Source organism: Mastigoproctus giganteus, chromosome 2 (assembly GCF_048544385.1).
Source record: "Mastigoproctus giganteus isolate SK-2022 chromosome 2, ASM4854438v1, whole genome shotgun sequence".
NCBI lineage: Eukaryota > Metazoa > Arthropoda > Arachnida > Uropygi > Thelyphonidae > Mastigoproctus > Mastigoproctus giganteus.
The window spans coordinates 22,100,646-22,115,210 of NC_143576.1; the positions used below are offsets into that span (position 1 = coordinate 22,100,646).

Below are 14,565 nucleotides of genomic sequence, written 5' to 3' on the forward strand. Positions count from 1 at the left end.
ATTTGGATTTCAGGAAAGCTTTTGATACTATTGCACATGGAAGACTGCTGTACAAATTGGAGAGGTATGGCATTAAGGGTAAGTTGCTGCAATGGATAAAGAGATAGTTGAGTGGGAGACAACAGAGCTTGGTAATCAATGGACACTGCTCTTCGTGGACAAATGTTATTAGTGGAGTTCCCCAGGGTTCGGTGTTGGGCCCATTGTTGTTTTGAATATTTATCAATGATATTGATGAAGGTATATCAGGTTTAATGTCCAAGTTTGCAGATGATACAAAGATTGGCAGGGTTGTTAACGACAGTAATGACAGTATGCTACTCCAACTGGATCTAGATAAGTTGGGAAAATGGGCTGAGAAGTGGCAACTGGAGTTAACATTGACAAATGCAAAGTACTGCATATGGGTAGCAATAACTGAAGAGAAACGTACCAACTGGGTGGTACTACACTCAGGGAAGTGGAAAGTGAAAAAGACCTGGGGGTAATTGTGCAGCCAAATATGAAGTTTGCTGAGCAGTGCAGAAGGGCTGCCAGGGCAGGTCATGGAGTCTTGTCAATGATATATAGGAATTTTACTAGCAGGGACAGGGAGGTGGTAATCCCATTATACAAGGCAATGGTCAGGCCACACCTAGAGTACTGTGTACAGGTCGAGGCCTCATTTTAGGAAGGATGCAGAGTTGCTAGAACGAGTACAAAGAAGGGCAACAAGATTGGTGAGAGGAACAAAGGGGTGCTCTTAACAAGAAAGGCTTAAGTTCTGCAAATTGCAGCACCTGGAAAGTAGGCTCCTGCGAGGTGATCTGATTGAGGTGTATAAGGCCTTGAATGGGTTGAGCAAGCTGAATGCTGATGGGCTTCTTTGTCTTGCTCAGACTAAGAACCTAAGGGAGGGCACAGTTTCAAATTGAGGAAAGATAGTTGTAGAATAGATGTGCAGAAATTTGCCATTAGCCAGCAAGTAGTTGATTGGTGGAACAGGCTTCCATCTTTTGTTGTGGAAGCTAATAGCCTAAATAAATTTAAGGGTGAGCTGGACAGGCATTTGGAACGAATGAAGGGGTGAAATGGGAGGGTTTCTTTCTTTTTTTTTTTGTGGCTGATGCTGCATAAGTTTGATTTCTTGCATCGTATGCCAATGCTAATGCTAATTTATTCATTCAGCTTCCATTTTCTGGAATAACCTTCCTTCATACCTATTTCCTGAAAATTACAGTGTACCGAAATTCAAGTATCTTCTTTCATCTTCTCTATCTTCAACCCATGCATGGTACTAAGTAGTATAGGTTCTAATACACCTCTCGTGTGTGTGTGTGTGTGAGGGGTTTCATAAAAAAAGAAGCTTACTTTCTTGCATCATTTGCCCATATTAATACTAATACTGATATTATACCCATTGTAAAATAAAAATATCATTTTTGTATTGGAAATAGTAACTCTTTTTAAATTTTATTTTTAACCCAAGTGGCTGCACAGGCTAATTTTTGCACATACTAAGATTTAAAGCCTATAGCATGACCGCATAAATATTGTCACTGATTTTTTTGACAAGTATAATAATTATATTGATAAATGTAGCATTTAGAAAAAAAAAGTAATAAAATTTATAACAAAATAAAGTAGCTTATAAAATGCAGATCAACAGATTTTTTATTATTATTTTTTCCTGGCTAATACTACTATATGCATTATAAAAGTAAAATATCTTAATCCTAAAATATATATATTTTTAATTATAACCTCAGTAGGCACTTTTATTTATCACAGAATTCCATTTTTTGAAAATTATAATGCAGCTCTGAACAGAGATTTTTTTTATTGAAAACTTTTTTTCCACCAGTTAGTATGCAATATACAATATAAAATATGCAATATAAAATTATAGCATGTGAATCATAAAAACATTATTATTCTTTAAAATTTATAACCTAAGTGACCGCTTTCATTTATTGCAGAACTCCAGTTTTAGAAAATAATAAGGCAGCTATGAATAGGAAGATTTTAAGAAAAATTTTCTCGGTTAGTACAGCTATATGCCCTATTAACAGCCCTATGGGCAAACTGTGAGTATAAGAGGTATCACTTTGCAGTGTAAGAGAAATGCACATAAATAAGTTATTTTTTTTTTTTTTTTTTTTAAACTAAACCCCAAACATGGCAGATATTAGAACCTACAGTACTTAGTACCATGCATGGGGTGAAAGTTGGGAAGATGAAAGAAGACACGTGAAGACATTAGACTTGAATTTCTGTACACTGTTGTTTTCAGAAAATACATGTGAAGGAAGGTCATTTCAAAAAACATAAGCTGAAAGGAGTGATAAATGAGGAAGAAAGGAAGTAGGTTCGGTGAATTTGAAGTCAGAAAGTAAATGGATACTGACTTGTTGTGGCATGTGTTCGGACTGGTTTGAAAGAGAGATGGGGGAATTACAGAAGCCAATTCAAAACAACAGTGCCCATAGAAGTATCTATAGAAAAGGAATGCAACAGAAACAGAATGTGTGTGTGTGTGTTATTTGGTTTTTAGGAGCATTAGCAACTAAGGCCATATTGCTCCGGCGATATGCGGTGGTCATTCCCTGACCTTTCCGCATCCTCCGCATTTGGTGGGCACGGGCCCCGGTCTAATGAAGAAGCACATGCTACGCACTGCTGCTCCTGCCCACCTGGCTACAGAGGCGCTCCGTGTGCATGTGTGTGTGTGTGTGTGTGTGTGCACGCACGTGCAAGACAGACAGAGAAAGAGAGAGACCTTTAAAAGATGGGGGATCATTAAATAAATTAACCCGGATACTCTTTTGAATGGAATCTGGAAGCCTGAGAGAGGTTTTGAGGGAATCACCCCAGATGTGGGAACAATATTCCATGGTAGGGCAGATCTCGTTTTTAAAGAGTGAATAGTAGAAGAAAAGTAATCCTAGTTTTTCAGATGGAGACGAAGCAATATTTGTGATATGCTTATACTCGGGGAGATTAGAATCCAGAGTTCTCCCCACTAGAGACATGTGATTTATAAACCTAAGTGTCTGAGGATTGTATTCTGGAACCTATTATTATTATTTATATATTATTATCATTAAATTTTTAGTAAAAGATTTTAGTAAAAGATCTCAGTACTCACCTCTTAAAATCCATTTAATTATGACTTAAATTGCATAGGAAATAAAAGTGAAAAGTAAAAATAAAAAGGAACTATATGAATGATTAAGAACCATGCCCAGGAAAAAAAAAAAAAAGAAGAAGAAGAAGTGCACTGCTCTTTCCCTGGTTGTCGTCTATAAAAACTCCATAAAAGGAACTATAATACAACGTCTATAACCAAGAGTCTAACGTAGGACTTTAGATGCATTCATAATCAGTTGGTTGTAAGATACACGCGAAAGAAATCTTTTGTAGTAGCTTTAACTTCCATGATGCATTGCATTAAACACGTGGAAATTTTAGGTTTGTTAAGTGCCACATTGATGAAAGATTGGTGGGAAATTTCGCATTTAGGATCTCGAGTGATGAGTTTTGCCCGAACCATTATATTGTTAAGGCTTCAAATACTGAAGTATCCTGTGATTAGAATTTAACTTAATTAAAGTAATAATTGCAGAGTCTGTTAGTGGATTATGATTAAAAGATTGTGATGTTGTGTGAGTTCAGAATTCAAAACACCATATCAATAGTAAGAAATAGAATTAACAATCCTCAAGATAATAGAACTGATATTAATTACACACAATACATTTAAGTTGTAGTCCCATACCACAGCCAATTAGCCCGACAACTTCGCAATGTTTTTATAGGTACAAACATTACACTAGTTTTTTCCTCATATAATAAACTAGACACCTTCTTTAGTAATTATAAAGAGTCATATAAATATAATATCAAGACACAAACAATATATCTTATTAAATGCAAACCAGAGTGCGATTCCTGTTACGTAGGTGGCACAACCACAAAATACGGATCATTTGGCACTAAACTCGCACAACATCACAATCTTTTAATCATAATCCACTAATAGACTCTGCAATTATTTTAAGTTAAATTCTAATCACAGGATATTTCGGTATTGAAGCCTTAACAATATAATGGTTCGGGCAAAACTTGTCACACGAGATCCTAAATGCGAAATTTCCCACCAATCTTTCATCAACATGGCGCTTAACAAACCTAAAATTTGAACATGTTTAATGCAATGCATTATGGAAGTTAACGCTACTACAAAAGATTCCCTTTGCGTGTATCTTATAACAAACTGATGAGGAACACATCAAAAGTCCTACATTAGACTCTTGGTTATCGACGTTGTATTATAGTTCCTTTTATGCAGTTTTTATAGACGACAACCACAGAAAGAGCAGTGTACATCTTTTTTCCCCCAGGCATGGTTCTTAATCATTTATATATTTAATATTTATTTTTCCTTTTCACTTTTATTTCCTATGGAATTTAAACAATAATTAAAAGGATTTTAAGAGGTGAGTACTGAGAAATAAGCTTCTGCTAAAAATTTAATGAGTATACAGACAGTACTCTCAGTTTTAGCTATAAACTATATAATTTATTATTATCATTAAGTTTTAGCAAGGACTTTTATTTTTACGGTACCTACCTCTTAATCCGCATGGTTTGAAGACACAGAATTTAAAGTGAAAGTTGTTGTAGTTGGTATGAAAGTTTCACGACACAAGGGCAACTGTGGCCAATATGTGTCTGTCAGTGTCATTATGTTCATTTTAATGATTAAGGATGGATATATCAGAGTGTATTTGTTATTCCTAGATGTTATTTGTTATTTGGTTTTTAGGAGCATCAGCAACTAAGGCCATATTGCTCCAGGGATATGGCGGTGGTCATTCCATGACCTTTCCGCATCGTCCGTATTTGGTGGTCACGGGCTCAAACCCGGTCTAATCAAGAAGCGTGTGCCACACACTGCTGCTCCTGCCCACCTGGCTACGGAGGCGCCAGTGTTATTCCTAGATGTTTAATATATATATAAAGAGTTCACTTAGGTTTGCTTTGTCACCAAGTACATGAGAGAGGGTTAAAGGAGCTTGCAAGTTTGCTAATGATTGGAAGGATGTGGTTCGAATGGCTGAATAGGATGGACAATCAATCAGGATGTGCCTTACTGTAAGTTGTATCTGACAGATGGAGCAGAGTGGAGGATCTTCTCTTAGAAGTAAATGTTTGTGAGTGAGGAAGGTATGTCCAATGCACAGTCTTGTTAATATAACTTCCTCCTGCCTATTTGTACATGAACTAGAACACCACGAACATAGATCTTTTTTTATTCTGCGAAGTTTATTGCACAGTTTGTCCCTCCAAAGTTGTTTCCAAATGGAAGTATATTTGGTACGAAATACATCCCTATAATCTGTAAATGGTACAAACTGAAAGTTATCTTGTATATTAAGATCTGGATTTTTTGTGGCTTGGTCTGCATGATTATTTCCTGGGATTCCAACATGGCTGGGAATCCAACAGATAGACACTTGCTTTCTTTCTTTATGCAAAACTCTGAGTTGTTTTTTGAGATGCTGAATCAAGGAATTTGAGGAATATTTGCTGTTCTGTAGAGCTGCTACTGCACTAAGGGAGTCAGCATAGATTAGAGCAGGTAGAGTTGATGCTCGGTAATATCATCCAGTGCTAATTTAATAACATATAATTTGCAGTATTTTCACAGCAGAATGTGGTGTTCTGCTGTGAAAACACTGCAAACACGAGGCAAGGAGACGGATATAATATATTCCAGTAAAACTACTGCTGCATTTACTGAGTTGTTCGATTTTGAACCATCCGTGTAAATCTGATGACCGTTTCTATTTTCAAAACTGTGCAGTGCATGGAGCTTCTGTATAACGATTGGAGAGATCTCTTTTTTATTCCTCTTTGTAAGATATGATATGGATAAGGGCGTAGTCGGAATCCAAGGAGGTTCTGAGTTTATATCTACTGCAGAAATGTGCTGGAAATGTATTTCCCAAAATTGAGCTAAGTGTCTGAGACGTAGTCCTACTGGTTTATTTTCATTTGGCTTGCAATCATAATTCCCTGTCCATGGTGAATCGTGAATAATGGACCAATTTGGATGTGATGGCTGACTGTAATTTCTGCTGCATACATGCACAGTAGATAATCTCGTCGAAGGTGCAGTGGGGGCTCCGATGCATCTGCATACAGGCTGTAAATTGGTGAAGTTCTAAATGCTCCTAGAGCTATGCAGAGAGCATTATGGTGAATGGTATCTAGGCGACGTAAGATGCTCCTTCTTGCTGAAGCATATATAGGAGATCCATAATCCAAACGAAATCTAATCAAAGTTTTATATAATAGTAATAATGTGGACCTGTCGGCTCCCCAGGCCATTGAAGATACTGTGCGCAAGATGTTAAGTTTTAAGAGGCAACTAGTTCGAAGTCTTAGTATATGTTCATGAAAGTTTAGTTTTCTATCTAATGTTAAGCCCAAGAAGGAGAAATTTTGAACAACAGGTAGAGCAAATTTATTTAAGTATAAGACCAGTTCAGGATGAAGACCAAGCATTTTACAGAAGTGTATAACAGCTGATTTTTTCTCAGATATTCTATATCCATTATTTTTAGTCCATACTTCTATTTTGTTTATGGATAATTGGAGCTGTCATTCAATTGTGTTCATGCTTTGTGATTGAAATGAAATGGAAAGATCATCTGCATGCATACATATAGATTTCCAATGATGGTGGTATAATCTTTGTGATATTGTTCACATGCAGTGCAAACAGGGTTGCACTTAATACTGAGCCCTGGGGAACCCCTTCCTGTTGTATATATATTGTAGATAAACAGCCTTTATATCGTACCTGAAATGTTCTGTCAACAAGGAATTTTTCTATAAATTGTGGAAGTTGTCCTCTGTATCCTAATTGAAATAGATCTTGTAGAATTCCGAATCTCCATGTTGTGTCAAAAGCTTTTTCAAGATCTAGATTTACCATCACCATATGCTGCTTTCTTATAAATGAGTTTCTAATATTTGTTTCCACTTTGACATGTAGGTCAAGTGTTGATCTATTTTTTCTAAATCCAAATTGGTGGGGTGATAAAACATTATCTTTTTCCAGCAACCACATAAGTCTATTATGCACCATTCATTCAAGGATTTTCCCTAAGCAGCTGGTCAGTGAAATCGGGCGATAATTATAAGTATAGGAAGGATCTTTTCCGGGTTTGGGAAATGCAAGGACAATTGCATGCCACCATATGGATGGATATAGGTTGTTCAGAAAAATTCTATTATATAGAGCTAGTAGGATTTCCAGACAATCAGAGTTTAGGTGTTGGATCATAGTATAATAAATGCCATCGAGACCTGGTGCGCTATTAGGAAATTTTTTAATGGTTGTAAGTAATTCCTCTTTTAGAAATGGTAGATTATAGGGATGAGACGTCTTGGTAGAGAAATTCAACTTACTCCGTTCAGCTTGCTCTTTATATTTTTGAAAGTCAGTGTTGTAGCTTGTAACTGCTGATATGGAAGCGAAAGAGTCAGCCAGAATTTCTGATATCTGGTCTGTTGCAAAAACGTCCTGCCCTTTCCAATGGAAGATTCGAGATTGTGTGCTTGGATAGCTTCCACTTAAAATCCAAATTTTTTTCCACACCAAACCAGGACTTCAGTTCCTAGTAAGTGTAGAAGCAAACACGATCCAAGAATTTTTCTTTGCTTTTTTCTGAATTCTCCTCGCTTCAGCTTTGGCTTTTTTATACGCAATCAAATTGAGGGTAGTTGGATATTTTCGGAATCTATTCCATGCACGATTTTGTTTCGTTTTTGCTGTTGCACATTCTGCATTCCATCAAGAGTTGTACCGTGCCTGACTTGCCTTACTTATTTGAGGTATTATAGCTTTGGAAGCTTCTAGCAGTTGATCATTGATATATAAGACAGCATCATCTATTGGCAGGGATTCTATTAATTGCTTATCCAGTTTGATTAATTGCATATATTTACTCCAATTAACTTTTTTAAAATTCCATACTGTTCTGGTTCCTTCTGTAAGAGTCGATTGTGTCTGTATGGAACATACTATCGGAAAATGATCACTGTTGTAAGGATCATTCAATACGAACCATTCTATACTAGGATAAATTGATGGAGAACATATGTTAAGTCTATTGCAGAAGTGATACCTGTACCCAAACCGATATAAGTGTGAGATCTGGTATTCAGTAAATTCAGTTGTTGATCATCTATGAAAGTTTCGATTAAGTTACCTCTGCTGTCTGTGTGAGAAGATCCCACAAATGATGAAGAGCATTCATATTTCCCATAAGGCAATAGGGAGGTTGAAACTGCATAGTAATTAAAGTGAAAGTAAAATGAAATTAAAAATGCCCCAAGGAAAAAGGAGTGCACTACTCTTTTTTCAGGTTGTCACACACAAGCTGTTGCTAAAATGTAATGATAAAAACAACCAGTACTATAAGTTCTTTCTATAAATAATTTTTATTATTTATTTATTTTTTTGTCTATAAAAAGAGCTCTGGATACTATGATTTTTGGTTTGAAATGCTACAACTATTTTTCAATTTATTTCTACACATTGCTCATATGCTTAATTGTTTGCAAATATTTAATTACACCCTGTGTCACACACACCACTTTAAACTGAAACTAAAACTAAAACTGAAAAGAAATTTACATACAGTGCACGAAGTAAACATATTACCTTTTCCAGATTTTATAACATATCAAAAATCTTGCATATATGTCTTCTCAAATACTACATCTTATTAAAGGTGCTGTTAAAGTTAGCTTCAAACCAAATATATATACAAAAAAAAAAAAATTACAACAGCATGGTATAACATCATGACACATCTCCCACAGAGTAAAACTTATAAACTCTGTGATAAGTAACTTATCATTTCATGTGTTCCACATATTTTATGTAATACAGACTAGCACCTGATGGCCCACCAGTAAACAACAGACAAAGAATAAGATACAGCAGAAATCTGCAGAAATTTAAAAAAATTCTGAATAACAGTGAAGCCATAGTTTTACTTGTTAATTAAAGACATTGTGTTATGATGGTGACAGAGAAGGATTCAAAAGGATGGAATCTTCAACATAAATCCCAAGAGAATTAGTGGCTACACATAGAGGTCACTTCAATTCTAATAATATAAAACAGAGAATTTAATTTAAATAGAATCTGAACTTACTTTAACGTGGAAGTTAGATGGAAGAGTTCTAGCTCCTGTCAATCTTTTTACAAGGAACTGTTTCCAGTCATTGTATTTATACTCTATACCTGTAACAACAAATTATCATTATTATATATATATATATATATATAGGTATATATATTTGGTATACATACATATATATATATACAGTAAACCCCCGCTATTCGCGGTATCTGTATTCGCGGTTTCGCGTATTCGCTATCGCTGATTTAATATAAAATGAAACCTAAAAAAAAATGTGAATTTTAAAGCGCCGTGAATATTATCCGCCATAAAAAAACATAGGTGTGGCTAAAATTATCTTTCCCGGTCAAAACAGTGCTCAGTGGGTGGGGAGAGAGGGGTGACAAAATCGCGAGCGTGGATGTTTCTCGCTAATCCTTGTTCAGTATGTGTTATGCGCTTGTAATGGAAGGTTTCGTCGTTTGCTTTTAATTTATATGTTTATAAATTGAATAAATTTATCAATTTATAAATTGATATGCTTACAAAAGTGATAAATCTACCGTTTTGCAGTGTAAAAGACTTTTTCGAGAATGTTAACAGACGAAAGTGACTTTATTGTGGACAAGTTCTTTCTAACCCGTACAAAAATATGGCTACGAATAACAAGAGAAATGTGAAAATATGAAAGAAGGTGATGACATTAGCGAATAAAATTGAGTTATTAGACAAAATTTCTAATGGTGAAAGTGTCTCCTCAGTGGCAAAACATTATAAAATCAATGAGTCAATGGTACGATCAATCAAGAAATCGGAAGAAAAAATCCGCCGTAGTGTCCGTGAAAACGCGCTAATTGCTTCAAAAATTTGCTCTGTAACTCATGATGTTAAATTAGAAAAAATGGAAAATGCTTTAAATCTGTGGATAGAAGACCGAACTCAAAATAAAATTCCGTTAAGTTCACTCATCATTCGTGAAAAGGCAAAACTCCTTCATCAACACTTTAGCGAAACTAGTGATAGCACTGGCGGGCGGGATAAGTTTTTTTTGCTAGCAAAGGCCCTGGTTTGAAAGATTTGTTTGAAATTTCTAATAAATATTACATTTAATATTAAATTGTTTCTTATTTTCATTTCAATGCTATATGCTTGCATTTCACTATGTACTGTCTATGTACATAGTCATATTATGAAGGTACCTATAATACATAGACAAAATTTTAAACTAGTTTTTCTTATATATTTCATACTTTGGAACGGAACCCCTTTATTACTATGGGAACTATAACTCAGTATTCGTGTTTTCGGTATTCGCATCATTTCTCAGGAACGTAACCCCCACGAATAGCGGGGGTTTACTGTATATGTATATATATATATATATATATATATATATATATAAGTATGCATTAATTTCTTCCCTGAAATAATTTACAGATTCTCCTCCTCACCCACAATTTTCAAATATCATAGGTTTATGACCGAAAATGAAGACCTGTAGTTGGTTTAATCATCTTTTCCATGTATTTTTTTTCCCTAGAACATTTTACAGATTTCTAGAGTGTTTGGGAGCTTTTTACATTGTTCAAGAATGTTACGGAACATTCTAGATTTGAAACAGAATTTGAAACAAGCAGAATATAGGCCAGGATCTATTTGGATGGCTTTAGAACTTTTGACAGAGTTCTCTAGAAACATTGTGAGCCTTCTAGAAACTTCTCTACTGGTACATATACAAGTGGGTTCCACATCAAGCAAACATTTTCGTATTTTAAATGGTGTATGTGTTTCAGAGAGCAAGTGGTGAACAAAGTAAACAAGTGTTTTAGTGATTTAGTGTTCGTAAACCAGCATTGTGTGCATAAGTGCATATCGGGAACTGTGTTTAAATTAGAAATAAAAATCTACAATTTTTATTTCTAAGGTCAGTTTCAAAGCAATTTTACTCTATAATACAACTAAGTATCCACTATACCATTGGCCCATGCAGTTCACATGAAGGAAACATACAAGAACCTATAGGTTCTTCTGCAAAAAATATGCTCTCAAGAATACAAATGGAATATCTGTGCTGACCTAAAAGTGGTAGTTTTGCTGACCGGGTTGCCAGGTGGATACACTAAATACTGCTGCTTTTTATGTGAGTGGGACAGCTGAGGCTGATTGCCACTGCAGAGGGAAAAAAGTGGTCAGACCATTCAGAAACTATACCAGGCCAGAAAAATGTAGTGCATCCTCCTTTGGTCGATAAGTCAAAAGTCTGTTTACTTCCATTGCACATCAAGGTTTGATAAAAAAATATCTGTGAAAGCAATAGACAAAAAGGAGGAGAATTTTCCTGTTTGAGGCAAAAGTTTCCTTAAATCAGTGAGGCCAAGATAAAAGAGAGAATTTTTGTGGGTCCTAAAATCAATCTGCTATTCCAAGATGAGGAATTCGCTAAAACATTAAATGCTACAGAAATAAGAGACTGGAAGGCATTTGAAAACGTCTGCCGGAACTTTTTAGGCAATGAGAAAACACAAAATTACAGTGAAATTGTGGATGAGCTAATTTTAGCTTGTTTTTTGGTAGTTGTTGGCACATCAGCTTCTGTGGCCATAATTCACCTCCCTAGGTTTTTGCAGTACTTTGATCCAAGCCCAAGGCGGGATTCGAACCCGCGACCTTTAGGTTGCCAGGCAGGCACTTTATCCACCCAGCTAACCCGGTCACACTAATTTTAGCATACAGAGAGTTAGAATGCAACATGTCGTTCAAACTTCATTTCCAATATTCCCAATTAGACTTTTTTCCCCGAAAACGTGGGAGCGGGGTCTGATGAATAGGGTGAAATGTTTTCCCAAGATATTTCTCAAATGGGAAAAAGATACCCAGGGAAAACAGAGTCCAAATACATTGGCAGACTGTTGCTGGAATCTCGTACAGGAAACGCCAATGGACCATTATAAAAGGCAAAAAATAACAAAATAAGTGTTTTGTTATCACATAAACATTTTTGTAAACAGAATAAGGTTAATAGACCCATTGTTCAATATTTAGTACTGTACTTAACATTTTCTTAAAATATATGAAATCTTTTATACTAAAAACTGTTTTTGACATTAATCCCTTCTCCCTTAAAATTGGTGGGTGTTACAGCAATATGGGTGCCATATTTGAATCCAGCAACATAAAATCTACAAGAACCACCCTGAATTTTAAGAGGGAGTGAAAGAAGAAAAAAAAAAAAATATATATATATATATATATTTTTTTTTTTCCCCCAACCATTGTAATCATTTTATTCTGCATCTGATGCAGAATAAAATTACAATTATAGAACAAATTCTAAATACATAAAAAAGTTTGTTCATGAGGTATATGAGGTTTACCCAAATGTACCCGAAATTTGAATGTTGTGCGGGAACTACGTACAGTATGGACTTGTGGCGATAGGTAACACTACATGCATTCTTTTTTTTTGTGAATCAGTGTGCCACGTGGGGTTGGGCTGGATAGAGTCACTGTATATTTTTGTGCAGTTCTTTGGCGGTATGTTTCGTGTAATTTGCAATTGTTGTGATGGCTGATGTGAGAGAGCAACGTGCTTGCATCGTTTCGTTTCCTTTTTAACAATATAGCAGCAGAAACCCATAAGAAGTTGAAACATGCTTTTGCTGACAATGCAAGATGGTGGCAAAATGCAGACCACCTACTGCTGGTTTACCGTTTTAAAAACGGTCGAATGTCGGTTGATGATGATGTCGAATGATGGACACCCAGATCGCTCTGGGCATCCATTATTGAGCACCACCCCGGAAAATGTCTCAAAGGTTTGGGTGGAGATCCGTGAAGACTGCAGGCAGACCATCCACGACATTTGAGGCTTTATAGAACTATCTTACAATACGTGTCAGTGGATTTTGTCAGACGAATTGAACATGAAAATGATTGCGGCCAAGTCTGTGCCACAGTTACTGAGTGAAGACCAAAAGCAGCATTGCATGGAAGTTAGCAGAGATCTTCAAGAACAGTCCATGAGTTTTTTTTTTTTTTTAGGAGCATTAGTAACTAAGGCCATATTGCTCCGAGCATATGCAGTGGTCATTCCCTGACCTTTCCGCATTCTCTGTATTTGGTGGTCAGGGGCTCGAATCCTAGTCTAATCAAGAAGCGTGTGCTACGGACTGCTGCTCCTGCCCACCTGGATTTGGAGGTGCAGTCCAGGAGTGATCAAAACTTGATTTTCTATGGTCGATACTGGTGATGAGAGTTGGGTATATGGGTATGATCCAGAAACCAAGAAACAATCATCCAGTGGAAGAGCCCATCTTCGCCCCGACTGAAGAAAGCCCGACAAGTGAGGAGCAATGTGAAGTCCATGCTGATTTGTTTTTTGGACATTAATGGAATTATCTATTAGGAATTCATCCCTCTTAGCCAGACCGTCAATGTAAAGTTTTACTGTGACATCCTGAGGCAGTTAAGGGAAGCCGTCAGGAGGAAATGTCCAGAAGTGGCACACAAAGGACTGAGTCTTTAATCATGACAATGCACCAGCCCACACATCTCTTGCTGTGGTGCAGTTTTTGGCACCCAACAAGACAAATGTACCCTACTCGCCTTATCAGACAGCTCTGCAACTTCTTCCTCTTCCCAAGAATGAAAATCAAGCTGAAGGGTTGAAGATTTGACAGCATAGTCTTTCCAAAAATAAAAAAATTGGTGCTGAATACTATGACGAATAAGAACGTTCAGGATACGTTAAAATCATGGGAGAAGTGCTGGGATTGGTGTTTATGCTCTCTAGTGGACTACTTCAAAGGTGATGGTGGCAAATAAGATCCAGGGTGAGTCTAATTTATTTTAGAAATACATTTTGGGAACTTTTGGGTAGAAAATCATAGAAAATGTGTATATAAAATGACACAGAATCATATAATTGCAACAAGTAATTTGTAAGAATTTACTATGTCAAGGAAGATGAAAAATGGAGTATACTGTTAACAATTATATGACACAAATAATGATGTGATTCAGTCCTGCATATACAAGCATTAGTGTGTCTTCCAAAAATCAGTTAATGCCTGACTGAAAACAAATTTTCATACCTCTACCTTGCAACCAGCTCTTTCACAATTTAAACTTATGTCCACTTTATGTAAATCATATGGGAAAGTGTAAAAATGCCATCACAAAGGAACTGGATACAAAGAATAATTTGATATCACATACTTGGATTTTAGGAAAGCTTTTGATACTGTAACACATGGAAAACTACTGTACTTATTGGAGCAGTATGGCATTAAGTGCAAGTTGCTACAATGGATAAAAGAATGGTTAAGTGGGAGAAGACAGAGTGGTTATCAATGGACACTGCTCTTCATTGCCTAATGTT

General features: G+C 36.1%; 1 protein-coding gene across 5 annotated transcripts in view; it reads right to left on the reverse strand.

Moving 5' to 3' along the window:
* Window positions 1–14,565, reverse strand: part of LOC150089212 (MBT domain-containing protein 1-like) — a 406,745-nt gene that overhangs the window by 177,647 nt on the left and 214,533 nt on the right. For all 5 annotated transcript variants that reach the window (XM_090388417.1, XM_090388411.1, XM_090388400.1 and 2 more), the window contains exon 10: window positions 9,219–9,307. In XM_090388417.1, coding sequence (XP_090244543.1) covers window positions 9,219–9,307 — 89 coding nt within the window. The remainder of the gene's footprint in view (window positions 1–9,218; window positions 9,308–14,565) is intronic.